The 25,783-nt window shown below is 42.4% G+C and overlaps 1 protein-coding gene across 1 annotated transcript; it reads right to left on the bottom strand.

Annotated features, from left to right (window-relative positions):
• Positions 1-213: 213 nt before the first annotated feature.
• Positions 214-25,783, bottom strand: PRPF6 (pre-mRNA processing factor 6). The gene is made up of 21 exons (XM_010569485.1): positions 25,606-25,783; positions 24,477-24,645; positions 23,549-23,667; positions 22,823-22,901; positions 21,855-22,031; positions 20,855-21,010; positions 20,053-20,147; positions 19,166-19,322; positions 18,794-18,956; positions 15,767-15,885; positions 14,891-15,109; positions 13,126-13,248; positions 12,145-12,266; positions 10,862-11,000; positions 9,753-9,872; positions 8,351-8,527; positions 7,340-7,473; positions 6,760-6,851; positions 4,550-4,664; positions 2,350-2,476; positions 214-1,556 (listed from the first exon to the last, which is right to left on the bottom strand). Exons 1-21 carry the CDS (start codon positions 25,674-25,676, stop codon positions 1,404-1,406), a joined length of 2,826 nt encoding a protein of 941 aa, XP_010567787.1. The 5' UTR covers positions 25,677-25,783; the 3' UTR covers positions 214-1,403.

Raw genomic sequence — 25,783 nt, 5'->3', positions numbered from 1 at the left:
ACACCAACCGTTTCTACTTCAGTGTTAAAAGACAGGCTTCTCATCCTCTTTGGCAAAAGGCTGTAGCACAACTTGGTGTAACCACCGCTGGCAGATACATTCCCAGAGTGGTGGGAGCCTGATAAGTTCAAAGGTTTCTGCTATCAGACCCACTCTTCCCAGTCAGAGTCAAAGGGCAAGACCACAGTCAAAGAGAACGTAAGGAAACAAAACAAAAAAAAACAAGCTGTATTTTATACATATTGTCCAAACAAGTGATAAGGGGTTTTCTCCTCCAACTAAATACATTATACAATGCACATACACAGACCTGGATACTTTTGCTATATCCTAACATGTAAGACATTACAGCTTTTCATTCAATGATCACAAGGAAGTCAGGGTTTTGAGGGTCAAAATAATACAGATCACAAGTGTAGAAAATTGAAGACAGCCTATAAAGGGTCCCAAACACAAAGCTTTTCCTCTCATGAATTTGCTTTTTGCCATCTGTACTTGAAGAGAGTCATCCCAAACATCCCAACTGAAAGCAGATGCCATTGTAAAAGTGCACAGTCTCTCAATGACTCTAAACAAAGGTTGTTGCTTCAAAAGGGCCTTCAGGGATTGTTGAATTTTGCCTTGTTACTTTAAAATACCGCTGTGCTTAATGAAATCAGACACCTAAAAGGTTATACTATATACATTTAAAAAAAGCTGAGGAAAAGGTCTCTAAAAATATGCTCTTGAATTTCACAAAATGCTCCGTCTGCTCAGGTTTGAGGAATACTTCCGAATTGTGCTGCAGCTTGCCAGCAGAGGAGACCAAGCTAAATCAGGCTTGTGGCAAAAAACTGAAAAAGAGGGGCCAGCCCAGCCCTTTCCCTCAGCTGCTGGTCTTCCCCCAACAGAACTCCACTTGTCTCCTTCAAGGACATTCAGTGTATTCAAACAGCAATGAACCAGACCTGCTGACAACAAACCAGCATCAGATGGGCCAAACACTAAAGAAACTGCACAAAGGGGGACAGGACAGGACAGGAATGCATGCTAGGGGAGAAACCAGAGGAACTGCTAAATGTCAGAATCCATAGAAGCACTAATTAAAGCTTGTATTTACAGGGGGGATTCAGGCATCAAAATGAAAATGCCAAGGGAGCCTCACAAGACTGCTCGACTCTCCTACGTGACACCAGCAACAACGTTCAGATGGGCTGCCGAAGCCAATGACCACATTGTGTGAGCCAAGAGCACTATCACTGGGAAGAGAAGGCAGCAGCTTTTCTTTTTGGAAGAAAGATCTTTCACATCACCACCGATCTCCTGTCCTCCAAAATCTGCGCCACTGTAAGGGCCAATGCGCTGAAAGCAGGTAAGCAGACTAGTCCTACAGAGATGACTAACATAGCTGAAGCCAGCATACTCTAGAAGGTATTTTTAAGCTTGGCTGCCACAAGCATGAGAATCTCGCCGATCTTTTTCTGCCAGTTCTCTATGTCCTTGGAGACATCACACCAGAGCTCTCCGTGGCGAGGTTCAGCATTCTCACAGCGCTTCCTCACTTCTTCTTGTTGTTCCTACAAGGAAGAGAAACGACAGTTTGCAAGTCTCTTAATGCCTTGGTTTGTTCCAGCACAGATCCAAAAATTTAACAGTTCCCTCCCTGATTCAAACACTCTTCCAAAGCTTATGGTGGGTTTTTTGTTTTATGTTTTTTGAAGGCGGTACGGAAGCCTGAGTCAAAATTCAGAGGCAGCAACTCTCCTGCCTTGCTGAACAAACTGACCAAATTACAGTCAAGCAAGTTTTGGCTACACCAGAGAAATTGCAGCAGAAACTTCCTTTGCATTACCGCCTGCATGAAATCTGTCAAGTGAGAGGTCTCTCTGAAGTCAGAAGATAAACACTCCCATCATTGCAGTAATATCAGGCTGTAAAAACTGCCATAAGAGATTAGAACAGACTGTTCCTCCGGCTGTGTTCACATGCAACCTGTACTCGACACTTGTGAAGAAACGGGACTAGTTACACAAACCCAGCATTGCAATTACAGGGAAATCTCCTACGAGAAAGCATGCATTTTACAGAAGGAAGATTGATTTCATAGATTTTTGCACAAACTAGCATGACTGTGGACAGCAAAGCAGCCTGAAAGACAGCTCAGCTAATGACAGAGCCTTTTAAAAACCACCACACAGGCCTGTTCATGCTCATTCATGACCAGGCGTGACAGCCGTAGCCTCATCTGTGAGCCACACAGGCAGCAGCAGCATGCTCAACTGCTGCAGCAGTCCCCGGGACTGGGTAACCAACAACAGCCAGGGATTCCTGCTGCCTTCCCCTGCTGCCTGTTCCCAGGAATGCACTCACCTCTGTGCCATGCTGGAGCTCAAATTTGTAAAAGAAAGCCCAGGCGTCCCCCAGGTCAGAGTCTATCTTCACTGTTCGGTGGAACCATTCTCTGGCCTTGGTTATTTTACGCTCACTCCAGAACAGCCTGTTGAGAAAAGCAAAAGTGTGTTGACATATAGCCTCTTTAGAGGAACATGCCAATCTGCAAGCACTCTAACTTAGAGGCTCTACAGATATTTCAATTCTTTCCTCTCACAAGAAGGAAACAGCAGATTTTGTAGGCATCTGCTGACTGTCCTTCCCCTGGGAAGCGAAGAGATACAAGAGGACTGAAAAGAACATCCACTGCTTCCTCTTCACTCTCCCCCTCGTGAAGGAGGTTAACTTAGCCCCAGGAAGAGACAGCCACTCCTGAGAAGGGAATTATTAGTCTCCGAGCTCAATCTTTGACTCTGAGCATAATCTTTGCTACCTCAATGGCTTAACTTTGCTGTTCCAGATTTGGTGTAGGAAGAGACAGGATCATATGCCTACATCTAATTCCTCTCTCCCAACTTCTTAATATTTCAAGTCAATTTTAGCATCTAACAACTAAATAACTTCTAAAAGCTGAAATTTTCACGCATGTTCCTGGAGCCACAGCTGTGTGCGGTCACACACTCACATCCACGAAGCATGTTCTGGTGGAGCAGACCTACCTTGTCAGGTCCACTTTACGAGGAAAGGCGAGCATGTAAGCTTCCACGCTCAAATCCTAGCCTGGCACCCAGCCCGACTGCTGCCATTTCATAAAGGTACTCGTGAATTCTGAAATTCCTCCCCAGTAATTAACCAGCTGAGTCAATAGTCTCTTGGTTTCACTCTTTTGCATTAAAGAGTTCATTTGAGCTAGTAAGGTCTTTATCAAATCAGACAGCCATCCCTCATAAAGAGCTTAGCCAGTCATAAAATTATACAGCTTATGTGATTGTTTTTAAGCCCTATAATACTCTTGATTGTTCCATGTTAAATAAACTGTGATTTAAAAGAGCACGAACAATGATAGCAGAGGCTCAACACCTGCAGGCAGTGGCCATTTTCAGCAACATATTTAACAAAAGTTTTTCACAGATGTGTGACACTATGGTATTACTGTACCTACATGCAAGTTGTGATGGGAGGTGGAAGCTGTTTGTGTTGGGATTAGCTGCTAAACTCTCTGAGGTTGCACCAGAAGGGGTCTGGAAGCAGTTTCCATAAAGCAAAAGTTAACATTTTTCTCACTTGCTGCTAAAGCTGAACAAGTCAGCTGTCATTATCTGGCAGAACCTAGTGTTGCAGTCACTGGAGTGTATCCTACAGTTTTCTTTGGCTTATAAAAAAGAGTTGTGAAAGAATTGGGCAACTGTTTGGGCAAAATGCTTTCTGCATTAACCTCTTCTGGTATTCACAAAGGAAAAAAAAAAGTTTTTTCCAATCATGACTGCTGTAGAGCTGTTCGCACATCAGATCAGAAAAGATATGGCGTGAGTCAATTCTAAGAGCGGCTTTTCATCACTGGTGGCCTCACAACTGGATCCAGACAAGAAGACAATTCCTAGTATATTATCTTCCCATTTCAGGGAAGCAAACTACAGTATGACTGGTAGTCTGCATTCCAGGAAGGCCCACAACTGAAGAAAAAATGACACAGCAGAAATTCAGGAGGGGAGAAAACTACAGCAGCACAGAATTTAGCTCAGGATTAAAAAAAAAATCTGCAGGATCTAGGATAGAGAGAAAAGATGAAGAATACACAGCCAGCCACATAAAAATTGAAAAGTAACCAGCAAAAATTGCCCCTAGTTTCACAAATACTTAAAACATATCCTATAAAACTTAATTAAGCCTAGCTCATCTGAAAGCACACTGAAATCCCTTTCAAGGGACACAAAGATAGCCATTTTCAGAGTGCCAATACCCAGCACTGGAAAAGGACTCCATGTGAATGTATTGTTGTCTGTGCCACAGTCCCAGGCCCACCAGAACAGCTCCAGGGCAGGTTGACATCCCCTGCTTTGAATCAAGGGAGAGATTTGCACAGTTACTAGGAGACAGCTTGAGAGCTGTTACTTGATTTGGGGCTTATTAGAGCTGCTGCAGCCAGAATCACATGGTCGTGCTCGAGTGCAATGTTTCATCATGGATGCAGCCACACACAGAAACGGGTATTTTTACTACATCAAGCACAGGAACTCACTTAGCCACAGCCAACAGGACATGTGGGTCATGTTCACACTTCTTGAGAGCATCCACACTCTTGGTCTTTCGTTGCGGTCGTGCTTCAAGGAAAATTGCCTCTGACCACAGGATTCCTTAATCAAGTCAAGTAGGGAGATTGTTTAGTGTTATTTCCGAGATTAACCCTCCCCATCCTGTCACCAGGCCAGTGCTCCCTAACACAAGCAGCACTACTGCCCCCACCCCGGCAGTTATCCATGCCCCAACCTCATCCCAGATCACTCTTTCTGCATGGATATTTCATTTAGTACTCTGAATTTTTAGCTACTGCGTGCACCATGCTTCAGTTCTGAACGTCTCTGTACCATAACCCTGCTGCGGCTTCAGCACTGCCTACGCTGGTGTGTGCTAACCCAGAGCTCATGCCTTTCAGGTGAGACATTGTAAGCAGTGGAACAGGGGAAGGCAAATCAGCATTTCAGAAGTGAAAGATATCCATTTGTCTGAATGGGAAACTGCAGTGGCAGAATTCATCCCAGAAGGTAAAAGTACACCACTTGGAAGCAGTTTCAAGGGTGCCAGAGAGCACCACAGTCTTATTGATGCTGGCTCTCCACACGTACGATGAAGGACAGAGTAGGTCCAGGAAAGCCGGGTTTAATCCCTAGTTCCTTTCACTGCCAAAAGCCAGAAAGGAAATATGCTCAGAGGAGCATGAAATCTTCAGTTTCTCATGTCAGCCAACCATACCTGCTGATCACTTCAAAGCAAAGCCTGAAAAAAGCTCATGTCTGCCAGGACTCTATCAAAGTGCTCTCACTTCCCATAAACTGCACCACAGGAATATACACAAGCTTTGATGACTGCAGTGACAGACTGGAGCAGAACTCTTCTCTTCTTGCTCTTTATAGAGTCAAACCACATTTTTCAGGCCTCTATTTTCAGGCCTGCTGAGGACACAAACACCATCGTATTTCAATTTTTCTTTGTGCAGCCTGCCTACATCAGCCATAAGCAACTATGAATCAATTCAGCAATCGATGGACGCAAGTCTCTGGTTTACATGACTGTAGGTGTCCAATGAGCTAATTCCTGCAGGCTTTTATTCTGGTTTGTAGAGTTTTAAGATAGAGTTGGAAGCAATTTTATTTAAACAAAAACTGAGATCCTGCTGCCCATTTCCATAGCAACTGGCAGATTCTGTAAAAAAGCCTGTGGTGGCAAACACTCATTAAGCATTAGGTCATTCACAAAACAAACTGGGACTTGGGTGGTACTGCTTTGTTGACCCACTAGCATGGTGAGCAGCTTGCAATGAGTTTATCATGTCATAAAAGTCACTTAATTCCCAATTGTTTCACAGGACGTTAGTAGCCGCCAATCAAACACCTTTCAAAACCTAGCCTGAAGGCAAGCTGAAAAGGCTCGCCCTGCAGTAGACTTACTACACTTTGTAGTTACGTGACATCTTCTCTCCAAAGATGTCAACATGTTTAAATAATTAAGTCTTCCTGCAATTCTGCCAAAAAATAGGGAAGCATTATACACTTTCTCCTCCCATCCCAAGAGGCAAATGTTTCCACTGCTGGTTAGAACCAATTGACTTACATGATATGACCTATTTGCCTTTTCTGAAATGAGTTAAAATAATCAAAACCCAGGACTAAACATTTATGGTACATGATCCCCTTATCACGACTGCAACTGAAATTTGCTGCCAGCACAAGTTATTAAGCACACAGTTAGTGGTGCAACCAGTGCAGGCAAACCAACAACAGGAAGTCTCCTATGGCCAGCTGTACTCCAATGAGACAGGGAAAAAAACCCATTCTTTTTCAACTGAACTTCCTAACTTCAAACACTTGAGAGTCTTTCTTCAATTTTAAACCTTGGCAGACTTCTACCAGCTTCAGAGAAAAGCCACCCATATCCAAGATGCTTTCCCTGGAAACCCAGGAACAAACTGTGGAACACAGACCCAGTAATATACTGGATACTGCAGTGAAATGGAACGAACACCAACTTGTGACCTCTCTTTGTGAGAGATAGCACAAAGCAACTGGGATTATTCACAAACACCCTCAACATTTCATTTGCAGAAGGATGACTGATACCTCTCCAAAACATAGTATTTTGAGACCTGGCCAGAAAGGACACCTTGGAAAAATATGTGCCTTTATCAACTGGGCAAAACAACCGTGTTTAAGATAGAAATGAGATCCAGCTCACCTGAATTGGGGCATTCTTGCAATGCCTTGGCCATCAGAGTATTTGCAATATTCTTTAGCCCAGCTCTGTATTCTAATCGCACAGATTCCAACCTGGTAAGGAAAAGACTCAGTGATATATATGACAACATATTCACCATGCGGAAACAAACAGCGAGTCACATGAAGGTCACTGGAAATTGCAAACATCTGCCCATATTCTGAATAAGTTTAGGTGACTGACATCTTCCCATTCCTCTCCATCTAAAAATAAACATGACCTTTATTCTGTAATAGCCTAGATCAAAAACAATCTGAAAAAGGGACTATAAAAGAAATGAAAGTTCCCTGGGGTTTCATGCTTTGTGCACTACAACTATCAGTAAAGAAATAACTAGTCCCCAGCTCCTTAGAGTAGCTACACACTAGCCAGGATGACCAAAGCATTTCTGGTATTCAGAAGAAGTTGTGGTCCAGAAGAAACTCTAGGATGAGCATGGTCACAAGTTCCAGGCTCAAATGGCTGAGATGATGTAAAATAGCTGGCCTGAAGAATGCATTTGCTTTGTAGCCCAAATCCAGTTAATCTCCACACAACTCACCAGAGATCTGGATTCTTTGGATTTTTTAGGCGAGACTTTTCCAAGATGGCTCTTGCTCTAGTCAACTGCCCAACTTTCTCCTCCAGCCTGGACAGCAAAAGCCACAGGGGTATGGAATGGGGGCACTTCTTCAACTGTTTCAAAAAAAAAAAAACAAAACACAAAAACCACCAAAAAAACCAAAAACATCTTAGAACCCCTGTAGGAAAGAACTTCCCTCCCTACATCCTCCTGTAGAGTTTAGAAGAAGAGAGACAAAGTTGATTATGTCACTCAGATTTCTCCTAGTTAGTCTTACAACACAGAACAGTAGAGAAGCCAAGATTCTCCTATATCCAAAACAGTTGGGTACATCAACTATGACTGAGCTATCCCATTAGCAAGAGAAAGAATACACTTCCCTTAATAATACATATAGTCTGTGCTCCTTCTGGAAATGGAGGGCTTTTATACATAACTGAACCACAGCAACAGAGTGTGCAGGAAACAGACAGCCTTTGAAGCCGGGGAAGTCATTAGGATATTGACACCGGCAGAAACCTGCTTCCATATTACTTTCATGGCTGGCAAGTTTCAGAAGCATTCATACCCAAGGACACCAATTACCATTTAGAAGAGACACGAGTGCTCTGCAGGCCACCTCCTTTTACTGTGTGTATCTAAGAGCTCATTAGGAGGCTTTTCTTTTAAGAGTTCTGCTTTTAGTCTTTACAGGTCTTAGAGAATTATTGTGCAATGACTTTTCCTACCAGTGAGGAGTCAAGCATACAGCAAACTCTCTCAAGCAAGAAAGTGAATTTTGCACATGGATACCAGGTAAGATAAATTCTTGCTGCTTATTTCAAGGTCCTAATTTTTTTGTTTTGTTTTGTTATTGTTTTAACCAATGACAGAGAGAACAGAAATCATCTCTTCAATTAGTCTGGGGCACAGCCTTCACCATTTTGATTCAAAGACATCTCTCCATGCCACAAGTACAAAGCAAACAAAGTGCAACAACATACACCTTACCCCTTGATTATAAGCCTCCCGTGCTTTCTCCACCAGCTCTTTTTGTTCCTCGATTTGTCCTTTCATCATCCACAGTTTGGGGAAGTCCTCATAGTGCTTCAGGGCTTCCTCACAAAGCTCTTGGGCTGCAGCAATGTTCCCAAGCACCCATTCTAACTTCACAGACTTCATGAAGACCTGAGAACGAACCAGAGCTGTTTATCACTAGCAGCCATTGAAAAACCATTAGTTCTGTCAAGGCAGTGTGTTCCCACTTTCATACATTCATTTGAATGTTATTGATTAGCTGCAGTTTAAAGTAAAAAAAAAATAAAAAAATACCAGGGTTAAATAATAGTGGGAACAGATAACAATGAGAAAGGTAAATGCAAATATTAAAGGAGTTAGAACAGTGTAATCAATCTATATCTCACCTGTTAGCGTAGAGTTGACATTTGTATAATATTTGTACAAAAAGCATACCTTTAAGAGCACAACCAATTAACAAATTTGAACCTGTTTCATCAGCACAATCTGATCTCCTTAGATCCAAGCTACCAAGACCACCTACTCTTACTTACGGCTTCAAGTTGCAACTGTTGTCCTCCTAATTACAAACTGGTGCATATACTTTTCTGCCCCCAAATGCCTTTCTTTTGGCTACACATGGAAGTTACAGCTGTGAGAAATACATTATAGACTGAAGGCTGTTTCACTACTCCTTGATCCCTGTCTTCCCCATTCCCAAATGACTTCGCAAGAGAGGAATCAAGTCTGAGACCAGAGCTTCAGTCCCAGCTGCCAGGTGGAGAGAAGCTCCCTGACTGACAAAAGAGGAAGAGGAGAGTTTAAAAGATCTAGGATGAAGCACATATTGGCAGGGGTGGAGGGACACAGCAGACAGACACCAAACTAATTTTTCTTTTACTTGGACAAGTTAAAATGGTTCTGTATGAACAGCTGAAAATCGACAAAGTTTATCATACCAGAAGTAACTCTAGAGATAAACACAAGAGTGTAACTTTAAACAACAAACTCGACCAGAGCTGTCTTTAGCACGACAAGCATAAGTGAGTCTTCTGTGAAAGTATTTTCTGTCTCTTTTTTCCAAGACATGCTTTTATGCAACATGAACATTATACAAACAGCTGTAAACTGGGAATTTCCTGACTTTTGCCATTTGTGTAAAAAAACTGAAACCCTTCACTTGATCCTAGCCTTTTTTTCCCAGCATGCCATGATTTTGTGTCGCAATTCACTGGAGAAGCACTGCAGCAAAGCGGCCACATGCCTGCAAAAGGCAATGGCAGCTAGCCATCTGGTCAATCACTAAGGCCACAGAACTGAAGGAACTCCTCCTTCCGTCTCAACTCCCCCGTGGCCAAGAGAGGTCTCAGCCTCTCCACCCTTCACACATCCTTACCCTTGCCGTGGGGGCACTGCTTCGAGCTTTTGCCAGCAGCCTCCTTGCTCTTTCATATTCATTGTTTTCTGACTCGAGCTTCACGGCAGCCAGCCAGATCTCCTCGCTGTTGGGGTTGGCCTGCAAGAACATAAAATGACAGACAAATGCATACAGTGAATCAACAGCAGATTTAATCCTTCATTTGATCCAGATTAAAATTGAAATCAGAGCTCTGTCAATCCACACTAGGATTTTTTTCAGTTCAAGCTCCTCCCAATCTTCTTTGACCTTTGAAGTTTATAGGAATTCTCCAAAACAGATGCGCAACACAAAGATATATGCCAGTTTAGAACTTGGATGCTTCTCAATTATTGAAAAGCCTTAATGCTTGATGTTCTGAACTTCCAGTTTAAATACTGAAAAGATCATAGGGTTTGCCACAATGAGACCCTCATTTTATTATCCCTGAGCAAAAAAACTGAAGCTTGAACTCCCAACTGAGGTCTGTGAACACTCCTCCAATAAAAGTCATTTCGGTGGCAACCATGTCAAGAAGTCTTCAGGACGGTAACAAAAAGCACCAAGAACAAATTTAGGAAGTAAATATCTTTTAGCTTCCATCTCAGAATTTGTCATTTGGTTTTGCTACCTCTTAGCTTTTAAGCCTCATTCCCAGTGTTAGAACTGTACCGCTCTGCCCATCTTTCTTTCAGCATCCAGCAGACAATTCCCATCATTTTGCTGTGGATTAGTGGGTTTGGTCCCAGCCACAAGTGATGCAGTAACATCATTGATTAGGGCAGACCACTATCCTTTTTACTGAGGAGACAGATGACCCAACACAAGGGGATTCTGATCCATGACTGGGGTTGGTGGGAGCCATGGTAGTAAAATTAATGGCTTGTGAACTCAGAACCTGGTGTGGTACTACTAAGAGAGCAGTAATATACTCTTGCTTCTAGCTTGCTGCTATTTTACAGAACATTTTGCCACATAAAACAATCAAAGAACAGCGGAAGCTGCCATAATTTAGAAAGGCAGCAGGAATCAGGTGTTGACAGAAAAAGCCTACTCTGTATTCTTTACCAGTTGTACTTAACACCACCACACAAGTCTAATATACCCACCTGGAAAGCCAGGGCCAAAATGCTTCTGGCTGCTGGCACATCTCCCGCCAGCCACTTCGATTTGGCTCCCATAAGCCAGAGCACTTCTGCTTTGGGACAGTGAGCAACAGCTCTCTGCAAAAGAGCCTCCAAGGATTCTCTGAGACAAGAAAGAGCAAGTTACAGTCACTCGAAATACTGCCAAAGGTGAGCTCTCACACACCATTTCCACTATCACTCAATGCTATAAATATTGTTGCAAAGTCCAACATTGTAAACCTTGATAAGTTGTTTCATAACAAGGAAAGGGTGGGGTCTTTTTTCACAAGGGTTCTGAAATCAGCACTCCACAAACGACTCATTGTTCAGACACTTTTTTTTGATAGCCTCTGCAGAAAGACCCTGCACACAAACAGCTCATTTGTCTTGGAAAGAGCCATTCTTCTTAACAAACCTTAGCAGAAACTGAGACAGGAAGTTTTTCAGAATTATTACATGAAGCTGGCTTGATTTTACTGAAAATTTTTTTCTCATCTGGAAAATATACTTTTCAGGTAGAACAAGGGGCTTAAAAGCCAGCCACCACTGGGAAACGCGGGAGAACATCAAAAGCAGACATACTTGTTCCAAAAAAAAATAATAATAAAAAAAATGCTTGAATGAGGCAGAACTCAGCATCTGCAGCCACTTCCACACAACAGCCTTGTTGTCTTTAATAAGGATGATTCCAGGTGCTTAAGTGGTCTATTGCATAGACTGTTTGCTTTATTCTAAACTTAGGGCAGAGAGTTTCACATGTGTAAAGCTTTATGAATAAACTTTTAAAAAGAGGCCTGAGCTGTGACAGTATAACACCCATCTTAATACAGAACATGATATACATTCATAGTATGTTTAATCAGAAAATGCCAGAGATGCTCGGACAACTTCAGTGATGAAGTAGTTTATCTATGAAAACTAAACACATACTGTATTTCTAGGTGATTTGTATTCCCAATTTTTTCTAGGAATGCCTTCTTAAAGATGACTGTCCCTACCTTGCCTGTTCGTAACTATTTTTACCAAGTCATCTCTATTGCCAAAGAACTTTTTATGACTTCATAAAAACCGAAGATGTTCTGACCACAACCATAACAAAGAAGGTCAGACCTGCAAACAGTGCCAGCAAGCTCCTACCAGCTGAACTAACTCTGCATGTACAACACACCACTTCAGGACTGATCTTGTAGCTTTTCTTCCTCCCCAACCTACCACCCTGTAACAAGGGTGAACCCCTCCACCCAAGGATTAACCAGCACACACACCTCGTTCCATGGTTCTTTTCAAAGTACGCTGCTCGCAGCCACACACTCTTCTTGCTCGGGAAAACTTGCAAGGCATAAGCATAAATTGCTCGGGCACACTCCAGAGCATTATGAGCAACACACTAAGGAAAAACAGATCAGAACTAAGTCAGTTTAGGGTTGCACTGAAATCAAGTGCAAGAAGCAATGACACATGCATAATTCAACACAGAACTCAATAACTCAGAGTAATACATGAATTAGGGCGTTATATAAAACAGAACAGTTACTATCAGCTTTTTCAAAGAAAGCAGGGAAGAAATTTTCAGGCATCCATCTATCAGAGCCCAAGTGTCACTGGCCTTTCAGTGGGACACAAGCCAGCTTGAAACATTAGCAAGGCATTGTAAAGGCTCTCATGTTTGTCTCATGCTTGCACTTCATATATTTTTTTTCTTTACAGACAAAACTATCAGTGCCACAGCATATGCCCCCTACTGCTGTGAGCCCAATTCAAGGCCAGTGAAGCAGACATTTCTCATGCTGAAATATAATTTAGTTTTTAGTGCATGTTCAAACTACTCCCCTAAAGCAAAGAAAGTCTGGTAAAACTTTTACCCACTCCCCTTTCCAGTCTTACATTAACACTTGAGCTACAATGTTTATGCCTTGAAACTCCACTCCCAGTTCCTTTAACCAGACCTCAACCCCTGTTGATGTCCCCCCCCCCCCCCCCCCCCCAAAATCCACAGCAAAACCAGCAAACAATCTATCACAATACCAAATTTTTGCTTAGTAAAAATTCAACTCTGAAAAAAAGCTCTACAATACAATAACCTCCTGAGAGGGAGAGTGGCCAAATGCAGGCAATGTTGTGGGAATCACATCCACTTTCATGGACGAAAAATGTCACTTCCCAGGCTCCAGTTCTATTTCCCCCAGTTAATAAAAAAACAACAAAACAAAAACAACAACAAAAACCAGCATCACAGCTGGACATACACTGTCTGCATCTTCCATCCAGGTATGTTTCCGATCCTCCTCCTCAATCCCAATCCCAATCACAGCTCGCATGATTGCCTGGCATGTGGCCACGCTTCCAGCTTTATCACATTCCTCAGCATCCTAGAAAGAAGAATAAAGCCCTGGTCATTCTGAGAAATCATCACAAGAAGTTAGATTCTGCAACACTACTCCTCATGTGCAAACACAGAGACATTATGCAACACTGCCACATCAAAAATACTTATTACTTAAACATATCTTGACACTAACCGGTGAGCCTACACCCACAAGGAAGGTGCTATAGCTGTACACAGAATCAGTCAGAAGTTGGTTAAGAAACAGAGCCTGTCAACTGCATCCACTGAAAAGGAGTTAAGTGTGACAATGTGTGACCTTTCCAGACTGAAAATTCTCCTCTTACAGCTACGCTGACCTGCCCTGGGTTGGGTCAAGCAGGGACCTGGCCAATAAAAAAAAAAATGCAAGAGTTTGGGAAGAAAGAATTGTAACATCAAAGCTACTGACCTTCTTTCAGCTTTGGGTTGATTACTATGTCTCAATAAGGGCTAAGCAATAACTAAATTTAAACAAAACCCTCAACCACTGTTAGGTTGAAGGTGCAAAGGCTCTCTCACCAGAGCATATATGGAAAAGTGGGGTTTTCTGACATCCGAAGCTTTTGAAAAGCCAAGCGTGTCTTGCTTAAACTTGTTAAAAAGACCTCTGATCAGGTAACAGAAATGGAACAGTTCTAGTACTGAAAAGGAACTCGAGAAGACAATGATGCAGAGGCTGTGGTGTTCTTTTTTTTAACCAGAAGTTGAAATTAACCTTTAGTTGTTTTACTGCTGTAAAGAAAGTTAGAATTCTTCTAGATGTTAACAAGGATATCCGTTTAGTATCAAATACTTTGCTCATTATCAATGCTCTTTCAAGCAGCATGGCAAGAAGATTTTGTTGCCTTGACCCCTTGTAAGTTATTTTAGTAGTAAACCGGTTTAAAGACTTAGGCTTAAACAAAGCACAGTACATAGAGGAAGGAGGTTCTTTTAACCTGAACATCAAGCCATTTAGATGGCAACAGTCTCTGAAGTGTCTTACTAACTCAAGAAACTCAAGCACCACAGCTTTTGAACGTGATCAAAACACTGCAAACCCCTACAACTTTTTGCAACTTTTCTAGCACAGAACATGAAAAATATGATGACCTGGGATGAACCTGCACGGAGGTTGTGTGTTGTAAACATCACTGTACAACACAGTTCCACATGTCAGCTGTGACTGCTTCACACACCCTCAGGACTACGAGCCAATAAAGGACTAACAGAATATTTCCTGCCTGCTGCATATGCAATATTTGTATTGACTTCTTACAACACTATCTGACAAAGATTTCTTAGGCAAACAGGTACCTTTTAAGCCAAAAGAGACATAAGCAAAAAAAATACATAAATCCTTCACTGGAGGCTTAGAGCCTCTGTCCTACTTAAGGCAGCAGCTGCTTCAACTTGAAGCTGGTTATCTTCCAAGACAGAAGTAAACCAGACATTCCTCAGCTCAACACATGCAATGTTAGCCCAGTGTATCACCTAACTATGGCCTTGGCTCTCAGCTTTTTAGTCTTACCTCTTGTATTTTCATGGGGATCTCCACTGATAAGCCTAGTGCAAAACTACGCTATCCTAAAATATTTTCTATCAATAGCCTTCGAAACAGAACCTGAAGAGCTCATCTGGGTCTCTAACCAAGACCAAGCAAATACCTGTATCCATTGCTCTCTGTTGATTTCCACACCATTAGCCCTAAGAGATGTGATGGCTCTGTCAATGATTTTCTCCACCATCTGGGTATTTCCATTGGCTTCCTCCAGTTTGGCAGCAGTAATCCAGATGTGACGATCCGTCGGAATATTCTCACGGGCTTTGTTAAGGACTTTACGAGCATTCTCATATGTCTCCAGCCTTGCCAGCGCAAGCCACAGCTGCAGAGCAACAGAAGATGTACTTTAGATTAGAACAAGGAGATGACAACACTGCTGCATGGCAGCGTCGGCCCAAAGAGATAAGCAGCTTTATGCTGTTTGCTACTAGTTGGCAATTGTCCTCAAGTAGTATAAGCAGGCTGCAGAATACCAATGGAGAAATAGTAGAAACAGAGTCTACTGCTGTCCTTAAAGCTCAATCCTAATCATGTCAAGCTATCATCTTTGTTTGCTGGGCTGCCGCACTCATATTTTCTGTCCACATCACCTTTTAAACAGCTGAATATTACACTCCGGTTCAGTGTTTCAGAAACAAGCAACTTGGTTTTAGATTCCCCAGGCTATACGTATGCTTGTTTTCACAACCGTCAAGGCACCAAACACGAACATGGATAATTGGCTACAGCAGGCACAGCACTACGCTGGCATAACTAATGTAACAATTACACAGGAAAATGAGGCATATAATGACCACCAGAGAATTAACTCTGGAGAAAAAAGCACAGTCCACTACTTATCACATCCTTCTCATTGTGGCATAAAGTGCGTGGTAGAAAATTCACACTGCACTCACTCTGCCTTTTGTTTTCAAAGCTCTATTGCCAACTTAAAAACGGTGTGTAGAGGGCTGCTTTATTTTACTTTTTTAAAACTTACTTCAACGCTAGTTGGACAGCACTCCACAGCCCGACTCAGCATGATCCTGGCATCCTCAGGTTCTTCTAACTCCACGGCTGCCTTCCACAAACGCACCGAATTTGGAACATGCTCAAGGGCTAGAGAGGAAAAACAATTATGTCAATCACAACAAAGTAGTTTACCAAAGATAATTGTATTTTTTAAAGACAATATATTAAAGGCTTTGTCCAATTACAGATGCAATTTCCTGAAAAAGAGAAGGGAGGGAACTGTACTTATATTAGCTCTTGCTTCAACAATGAGAACTTAAAATCAGAAAATAAAAAACTTACTTAATAATTTTAATTGGAAACAGATTTTGGAGAGAGCCAAGGGCTTTTTCCCTGTACAAGCTGTAATTGCATCCTCTTCAGTAAAACACCTAGCTGAACAAAGCCTCCAGTCTCAGCAAATGAGCATATGTAGGACCTTCAAAATTGGGTAGCCTAATCATGCTGGGTGTCCCTTTATAAAAAAAAGGAGTATCTTCAGTCCTAACCAGTAACACAGCCTTGTTCCTTAGATGTTGAAACTGTCCCTTCACATTTAGTTTTCCTGTAGGCATCTCCTGACAGCTTAATAGATCCCAGTTTAGCTTCCCAAAACGTTATTGGCCCCCTGTGCAAAAATAAAACAGGAGGATGCATAAAAGCTTAAAGGTATCACTGACACTAACACCCTAAGCCACTGAATCCAAAGTGTTCTTTCAGCAATGCAGTATGGGCTCCATCTAATTAAGAGTCTTTGAGGCTTCTTTAATCTTGTCCAAGAGTTAGCTACTGCTAGCAGAAATTGTATTCTCTGCAGACTGTCCTACATGTGCAGTCTGAAACATTAAAGTCTAACCAACAGCTTTTCTCAGCCTGTCTCTTCATAACCTGTATCTTCAAATGACATTGAGAAACTAAAGGGTTTGGGGTTTTTTTTTGTTAGCCTTTTGTCACTACAGTTTACACCACAGATTACTAGCATTAGCTGCATTGCGGTAGTAGTTTCATTGCTTCCATGGTGATTGCACACAAACGTGCTATAGTAACAGAGGACTGAGCACATCCTTCTTCAATAAAGCAAGCATAATTGCAGGAACACAGAAACGGGTGGGAAGAGGCATCTAAACCTACTTTGAAACTAGCTAGGCTTCTAGGCAAGGCTGTTCCTTTAAGCATTCCTGCAAAGGCAGAGAGAGGCACACTGCTGAAAGCTCAACTTCAGAGCACATCTCAGCTCTACAGAAATACACAGAGCATTTAGAAGTAGTCTGCACTGAGGATTCGGGCATTAACCATTTCTCCTCGAGTCTGCAGCAGCAGGAGATTTTTCTGAAGGACTGAAGTGAATAATATCAGCCTGCGAGAGCTGAAAGCATCACTCAGCAGGACAGAACATGTTTTCATAGATAGAGCATTCAATTTTTACACCTCAAGATGCATTTTAAACACTCAGCTTGCTGGCTTTCTAGTCAGAGAGAGGCATTAAAAACTCCAGAGGTTCTTCTGGACAGTAGGAATGCACACAGCCAACAGACGAGAGAAATGCATTATGAAAGCTCACGCTTCAGTGACATTACCTGGCAGTCAGTCTTTTTTACTTTAGGAGAAATAATGGGTTAAACTGCCACTTATCTTAAGGCTGTATATACAAACAGCTCCAAGCATCATATTACTGATGTACCCTAGGCAGCAGAAGAGCACTGTGAAGCTGTTAACAGGCAGAAATTGGAAAGATAATGACAAATCATGTTCCATTCCACTAACAGCTTTGTATCAGACATTAAGTAGGTGGTTCCAAAAGCTGAAGCAAGATGTTTTTCTCTTTGAAAATGCAATGTTTAAAGCAAAACTCAGTATTTAATGTGTAAGTCACTGCTTTCACACAAGATGCTCTCCTACCCGAGCTGGACTCAGAAATCTATTTCTGCTCATGTAAAAGTGTTCTCTGTTCAGCATCCATTATCATGCTTGAGAGGAACACACAGTGTCACAGGAGCAATACTTCACAGCATGCTGCACTGCTTAGCCAATGAAAATTTTAAAAAGCTACTGAATAGTTAATATCTGAACTCTTACTACTTCAAACCCAGGAACCTTTAAGTGCCTTTCATCCATATGCAGTTAGAGGTCATTTCACCAGACCTGTGCAATTTTACCTGCAACAGTAAGAGGTAGGAAGCAATTTACTGCCTTTGAAGCCAAGCCGTTCAATACTGTAGACTGCTTCACAATGATTTAGTAAAGGTATGAAATCCAGACCCTTTTCCCTGTCTAGATTTAAGTCAGGAGATATAATTGACACAATTCAATAGTCATGAAGGATCTAATCTCTACTGAGACAGGCACAGCAACTTAAAGTAATCAAAGAATTAATACTATGAACCTGTGAGGAAGACCTGGGTTCAGAACAACACAACAAACTGCTGTTAAAGAGATCACTGTTTGGAAAAGACAGAATTCCACAAAAGAGGAAAACCTCCAAGTGCAATGCAACAGAAGATGTAAGGTTCTAAGGTAAGCACCACAGAGAAAAGCTGTTTGTCAAGAACACAGAACTTGCTACAGTAAAGCAAACCCTAAGGCCCACAGGCTCAATGATACAAGAACCCCAAAGCCTCTAAAGCTCCTCTACCAGGAATCACTATGGTCTCTAACAGGTTACATACAAGTTGGAACTCAAACACAAAGTCCAGTATCTTTTCCAAAATGTATCACAAGGTGACAGTTCAAACACCCTTTTCTCCTCAGAGCATCATTTTTTAATTGCTTTCATCTACCTATCTAACTTTGATCAGTTGGAATTGGTTTTGGTAAGTGAAACATCTTTTTGCAATTGCTTAGTTAACAGCAGCTTTCCACTGAAGGATGTTTTACAGATACTTCAACAACTCTACTCTTTGACTCAACAGCAGCAAGTTCCATCATTATTAACAACCACACATCTTGAACAATTTACAATGCAACACACAGAGGGGAAACTCAGACTTTGTTCCCTGACCCTGGAAGAAGCTCTCACCTTTCCTAAGGACACGTTTCTTTGCACGGATATCTGTCTCCAGCTCTGCTGCTCTTATATAGATTCGGACAGACTGTGGAAGATGGCGGACAGCTTGGGCCACAACAGCCTTGGCTGTATCCCCAGGCTGAAGCCGAGCAGCTTCTAACCAAACATCTTCACTCTGTCAGGAAAAAGACACAATCTTCCTTTACACCAAAACAAGAATTTAAAATCAGAGCTTCTAGCTAAAGGTGTTCTTTTGAAACTGCAGATAGTAAAGCTGTATCAGGCATAGCCTGATACAAGCTTAACAGAGATGCTGCCTGCTTGTAACCACAATCTTTTCCTACTGTTCTGCAAGGATCAGCAGGGAAGGAAAGCAATTCTGACCTTGGGGCACATCTCCGTTCCTTTCATGATGAGGTTTCGAGCCACTTGGAGTTTGCCAGTGACCTCCTCCAGTCGGGCTGATGCTATCCAGGCTGGAGGATGATGAGGATTGGTCTCTCGTACAGATTTCAGGAGCAAACGGGCTTTCTTGATATCACTAAAGGAGGAGGAAAGACAAGACAGGAAAATTTTCAGTGCACTAGCAAACAATTCTCCTGAATCAGCAAGTGCTTTACAGTCAGTTCTTCACAGCCATACTCAGATGCACAGTAACTGTGACCTCAAATGTTTCCATACTGGTGACACAAACTACATACTACAAAACAAGCTTACAAATGCACACTAACCCAGTGAGATCACACTGCAAACTGGTTAAGTATTTAAGTAAGATTTTTAGGAATTACAGCTGGGCATTTGCAGTTGGAAGCTGATAAGCACAAGCATTGATTTAAGTCAAGTGTTAGCAACAACATTTGCACATATCACTGACTTAAATGGCAATTCTTTATGAAACAGGTGTCAAACTTCAGGTTAACGAGGTTTTCAGAGGTCATCAATCAAGCCTAAATTAGCAGTACACAAGTACAATTAACCAGCTTATTTCCTGGCTGGCAGGTTGCCACACACTGCCATCACTCTGGCATGTTACTCCAGGGATAGAATAGAAACAATCCCCACAGTTGATGCATCCAGGTCAGATGCTAAATACATCAGCTGAAAGACTACACCAGATCTCATGTTAAAGAAATTCATCCCCAAAAACTCAGCTAGCATCTTTTACAAACTAAATGTCAGCTGAAAGCCACCCGCTCAGACAGATTTCCATTTATATGCAGGATCACAGCCATTACTAAGAGGATAAATCAGTTAATCCTTCTTAAACTTACTTGATATCTCCTCCATGTGTGGGAATCATCGAATTCAAGTCTGTCAAATATCCTTTCGGGTCCACTACAGTCTGGCCACTCACAGAGTCCGACACCTGCGAAAGTCAAATCAGTGCTACTGAAATGACCATTCATAGCCACACAGCCTGCCTGCATGCACTGAAGACTGGAAAAGACACTGCTGCTATACAAATAAATCCTAGACATTTATGTGTTATGCAAACCAAGGAAGGAGGAAAACACAAAGCCTTGTTTATCAGCATTTTCCCACTTCTAAAATACACGACTTTAACGTGAAGAACTTAGTACCACTGAAAATGCAGAAAACAAACAGCTTGGCTTTCAGTCACAAGAAGGTTCTCGCAGCCCTGCCAGCTAAAGCCCATCTTTTTAGTTTAAACCAGATTTAGATGGGAAAAATCAATGAAAAAGAACAGAAGTCAACAACAATTTAAGATTAGTATTTTTCAGCATTTTGCGCTGCATCCCTACACAAGATAGAAGATGGGCTTCCCTTGGTAAAACTACCAGTGCTGTTTGTCTACGGTCCACCCCTGGTATAAAGGGCAGTCTGTTCTCCCATAATGACCAAGACTTCCAGGGACAAACTTATTTCTCAGGAAATTTTATCAGTGTAGAGGGCATGAGATTTGAGGAGTGCAAAATTATTTCTAGTCACAGCCGAGCTATTTCTTCCCTCCAACAACCAAGAGAATGAAAGACTTCTAAAACGAGGTCCTAAATAGCAGCACACCACCAGCACCAGGTGAACCCGTGACATCCTTCTTTTCAGCATCCTTACCTGGCTTAGCCTCATATCCATCAAGGTGTTCCTGGCTTGGCCAATCTTCCTCATATCCAGTTCACCTGTTCCAGGTGTCATTAAGCCTGGTGTCATTCCTCCTGGGTATGGAGTATTCAAGCCCCCTGGATATGGAGTATTCAATCCACCAAATTGCTAAAAACAAGAGTGAGAGAATACATTCTTAAAACCTCTTCTGAGATTTCAAAGATAATTCAAGGCTGTTGGCTGATCCACTCTTCTTGTGTGGCTACAGGACAGAGATGCCAAAACCCCATAGGTACTTCTGGAACAGTGGCTTCCCTGAATCACAAAACATTTCTCATGCAGGTTTTGTAAACCCGTGGGTAATTACTCAAGTTTAGTCAAGTCAGTGACATAAGTAACAAGAAAGTGAAAAATTCAAGCACAAGCATCTACATCTAGCACATTTAAACAAGGAAGTCCCATGGACATCTGATGCCAGTTCAGGGCCAGTCAGCTTCTCCTGTAACTGTATGACCATAGTAGCTTGCGGCCATATAGCAACAAGCTAAATCACTCAATTTTCAGTTGACTGTAAGGCAAATAATTTTTAACACAATTGCTCCAGGGTTGAGCAAACCATTAGGTGAAACTGAACTTTATTTTCCGTTCCGTTTTTGCAAAATGTTGTTATAACAGAAACGGATGCTGGTTATGTTCACCAAAACTCATTATCACCATTCTACAGCCAGAGAAAAGGAAAAGAAAAAGCAACACTTTCTTCCATTTTCACACAAGAACCAATCTTTCCCTCTCCACCCTTGAGTTTTGTCTGGCAACAGGTGTGCACTGAAAGACTCTGGCAAGCGCAGGAATTTAACATCCAGCAATTCCTTTGACAAACTGACAAACTACACCCAAGTTTTTTGGTCAAGTATCTTTTTTTCCAAATCCCACTAATGAATGCACGGTTTAACCCTTGTCTCTAATTATAAAGTACAGATCACATCTTCATCACGTTTGCTTTGGTACTCACTGTTTGGCGTGGGTCCACAGAAGTGTGATTCTCCCCTGACTGTAAATGCTTTGCAAAGAAGCTATCGGGTACAGGAGTCAGCTTCTCATAACGAGGATTCCTCTGACGCTTGTTCCTGGCATCACCAACTTCTGGAATACTCAGCCACTCTTCCTCTGTGACCTCTGCTAGCTTCCGCTATTCAAACAAGAGTTGTCATCATTACTTGCTGCAGAATTTTTTTCTTTTCAACTGCTCTTATTCGTTAATAGATTTTTTTTTCTTGAAAGAATTCAGATCAATTAAAGGCTTAAAGGTCAAAGATCAAATTGTTTTCTCTAATCCAATGTACAAAAGAATTAGATGCATTTAATTAGAATTTAGTTTTAGTCCAGGCTGAGATTTCAAATCAATTATTATTAAACTCAGTGCTACAAATATTCAGATTAATCTCAGTGCCTGCAGCACTCAGGGTTTTACTACTAATCATTCAACAATAGCTTAAATGATACATTTTATTTAAAAGAAGATTTAGAGTCAGATCCTGCTCAACTACTACTTCAGTGCCAACAAGGTATCAGTCCCTCAAAGACAGAAGTGGGGTACCTTCTCAAGAACTGAGGTGAAGTCGCAATAAAGCACAAAACAAAAGACTAGTATCAAAATTTGCATAAATTTCACTACCTTGTGCATCCACAAGAGAAGTGCTCAACAGGCAGAATCACTGTATTCTCCCATATCCCTAAAAAGCAGCTTATAAACACCCACTTCCATCAACTGAGCGCTTCAAAGCAAGATGATCTTCCGCACCACTAACGGCCAGCTTCGTATTCGTTTACTTATTTTTCCAACAGAAAGTAATTCTAATCTGGAGAATAACGAACTACTTGTTTGCTGACACACAAAATCTGAGCACAGAAATGCAGAACATACATCCACCTCTCATATGTCATAAAAATAAAAGTCACATTTCAGACATTTTTCCTCACTTTCAAATCTGAGAACTGCTGCTGAATTTTGGGTCGTTCCATACGGTATTTTTCTATTTCCTCTTTTTCTCGTTGTTCCCTTAGGAAAAGGAGTACTGAGGTTATGTTCAGAGTAACACTCGGCAAGTCTTTAAACAAAGTGTTGATACTACAGAAAAATGTGTTTGATCAGAGCCAAGGCATAAAAAAAGCATTTTTTCCAAGCTTAGGTTATCAACATTATGACAGACATGTCTTATTTGATAAGACAATATCGTAGTGTTAAAACAGACATCTCCAACCAAGTGAACTTCAGTCTTTAACATCCTCTTACCTGTAGACCAGGTAGCGAGTTTAACAACTTAAGTAACACTCAACAGTTTACAAGACACCTGTATTATGTGACTCTTCTAACCATTTCCAGTGTGCCGTGTGGTATGTGATCGGTCAAAACCCATCACTCAACATCTCCCCACATCATCTTAATGAACTACAGTGAATCTTAACTACAGTGAAGTAACTCAGCCACATCAACTCTCAGAGCAAGTTGTGCAAAATACCCACCATCCTTAAAATGTGGAGCCATAGGGTCAAACGTATGGCATTAAAACAAATAAAAACTGCGTCTGAAAATGTACCCAGTAGACAAGGACAAAATCTGAACTGGAAAATGGAAGAGGTAGAGGAAAACTCTAAAGCACAAACTAACTAGGAAACACCCCATGCTAGTATTGTAATTCATCCTACCTTCTTTCTTTTCTGCGTTCATCCATCCTCTTATCCAAAGCTGCATAAATAGCATCTGCTTCCTCATCATCTTTTTCATAGGGACCACTTGAGAAGAGGCTCCCAGCATACCCATTGAACTAAGAATTTGGAGAGAGAGAAAAGAGAGAAAGAGGGGGGAAAAAGCAAAAAAACCAAAGCAGTATTCTCAGTTTAAAGCTCCTGTTATGTTCCTGCTAGAGCCAACAGTCACCCAGAACAAGGAAAAAGCATGAGCAGGCTATTTCTAACAACATTGCATCAGACTAACACATTCCTAAATAAAAGCAGCTTTCCTCTACCACCCCTAGTGTTTATTCTCCCACACTATTTCAAAAGCAAAACTGCTTCTAAATTGCTTCTCTTTCAAAATTGCTTCTATTAAGCAATAAATGAGGTCCCAGTATAGAAAGGCCATTTTCTTCCATTAACCACTTTTTTTTTTTTAAACTACTGAAAGCAAACAAAAAGAATAACACAACATTCAACTAACCAAAGTGGGATCTAAACACAAGAGACTACACAGGCCACATGAAGACAAATACATGTCAGAGCGCAAGAGCTTAGATTTCATTTGTGCAGAATAAAAAAAACCAAACATCCCCCAAAGTACCTAAACTAATATTTTATTTATGGAACTCTTCCCATGACTCTCAGGGCTCTGTATAGATAATTAAACCACAATATGTGGACCAATGCCACAACAAAAATCTGCAAGCACTATGCCACTATGTATAATGAGTCTCAATAAAAAAAAAAAGAAAAAAAGCAAGTCTTGCTAGCAAACTACGGGAAATTCTGGCCTTGAAACCTCCACTAATACAGGGTTTCATAGCAAGAGAGCAGGGAGCTAATGGAATTCTCTTCTACTTGGGGAAAAACACCTCCAGGATGATGAAAATCTCATCACCTCATCATAATTGGTGTCATTCAAATCTTCGTCGTCATCATCAGCTGTCTGATTCTTTTTCATTTGATCTCCAACAGTCCTCTTCCCCGGCGGAGCATGACGATCATCCACAGGGTCATTGGCATCACGTGCAGGGCCAATATCAGAGCGGGTGGTGAAACCTGTGGCTCTGTGTTAATAAACCAGTAGCAGGTATTTAGCACACTGCAACTCCACCATTTGTTACGCACGCAGTCTGTCAAAATTATTACTTAAAACAGACAATAAAAATATCATTCTTTTGCAAGAATGGCATCAGCCATCCCCCATCCCTACTGTTCATAAAGCCTGGGGGAAAAACTATTGTCTTCTTGTAGGGAGAACTTTATCTACAAAGCCACCGCAATCACCCGGGTCACCGCTCTACCATCCACCTTCTACCAAGGCATGCCTTCTCTTCTAAACTGTCTCTCTTGGTTAGACACAGTAAAAAAGCTGATCCTGCAGGTTGTAGGGCACTACGGGGTGGGGGTCTCTGCGCAGGGACAGGGCGAGGGGGGGCTTATCAGAAACCCCGCGTTCAACTGGCCAGCGTTTCCCAGGGCACAGCCGATAGAATCGCCCCAGCGTAAGGGCCCTGACACATCAGCAGAGGACAAACCTAACTCACAGCCCACAAAGGGCAAGTCCTAGCGTCCGCCCCAAACCAAAACCTGCCTCTCACTGTTCCCAGCACAAACACACCCAGATTTAATGATTTTCAAGAGGCTCCCACGTACACACAGAGTTACAAAATCAGGAGGGACACAATCCCTTCCTAGCCAGCAGCGTCTAAAGCACCCAGCAACTTATCCCCGGTGCCAGGTTCGCATTTAAAGAGAAACCCGCCCATCTAAACAGTAGACAAGAACCATCACGTAGAAATAACGCTTGAAAAGCCGAGCAGGCCGCGAGGGGCCTCCGGCCTGCCCCAAGGGGACGGGGACGGACGGGTCGGGGGTAGATGGGCACCCAGCCAGGCACGAAACGGAGCCCGGGGTCGTCTCGGGGCCCGGCGAGGAGGGCGGGCGGGCCGTGAGGGGGAACCGGGGCGGGGCAAGGCCTAGGCGGCGCCCGGGGGGGGACCGGGGGAACCCGGGCGGCGCCTCACCCGCGGCCCAGCCCCGGCACGTAGCCCAGGGGGGCGGGCATGCCCAGGAACGGCTTCTTCTTCTTGTTCATGGTGTCGGGGACGGCGGCGGCAAGGCGGGACCGGGACCGGAGCCGCTGGACGCGATCGTGAGAGCGGCGACGGCGGCGAGAGCAAGCGGCGACACGGAGCGGGGCTA

Source organism: Haliaeetus leucocephalus, unplaced genomic scaffold (assembly GCF_000737465.1).
Source record: "Haliaeetus leucocephalus isolate CR32 unplaced genomic scaffold, Haliaeetus_leucocephalus-4.0 Scaffold273, whole genome shotgun sequence".
NCBI classification, from domain to species: Eukaryota; Metazoa; Chordata; class Aves; order Accipitriformes; family Accipitridae; genus Haliaeetus; species Haliaeetus leucocephalus.
This window is presented reverse-complemented; position numbering and strand designations above follow the sequence as displayed.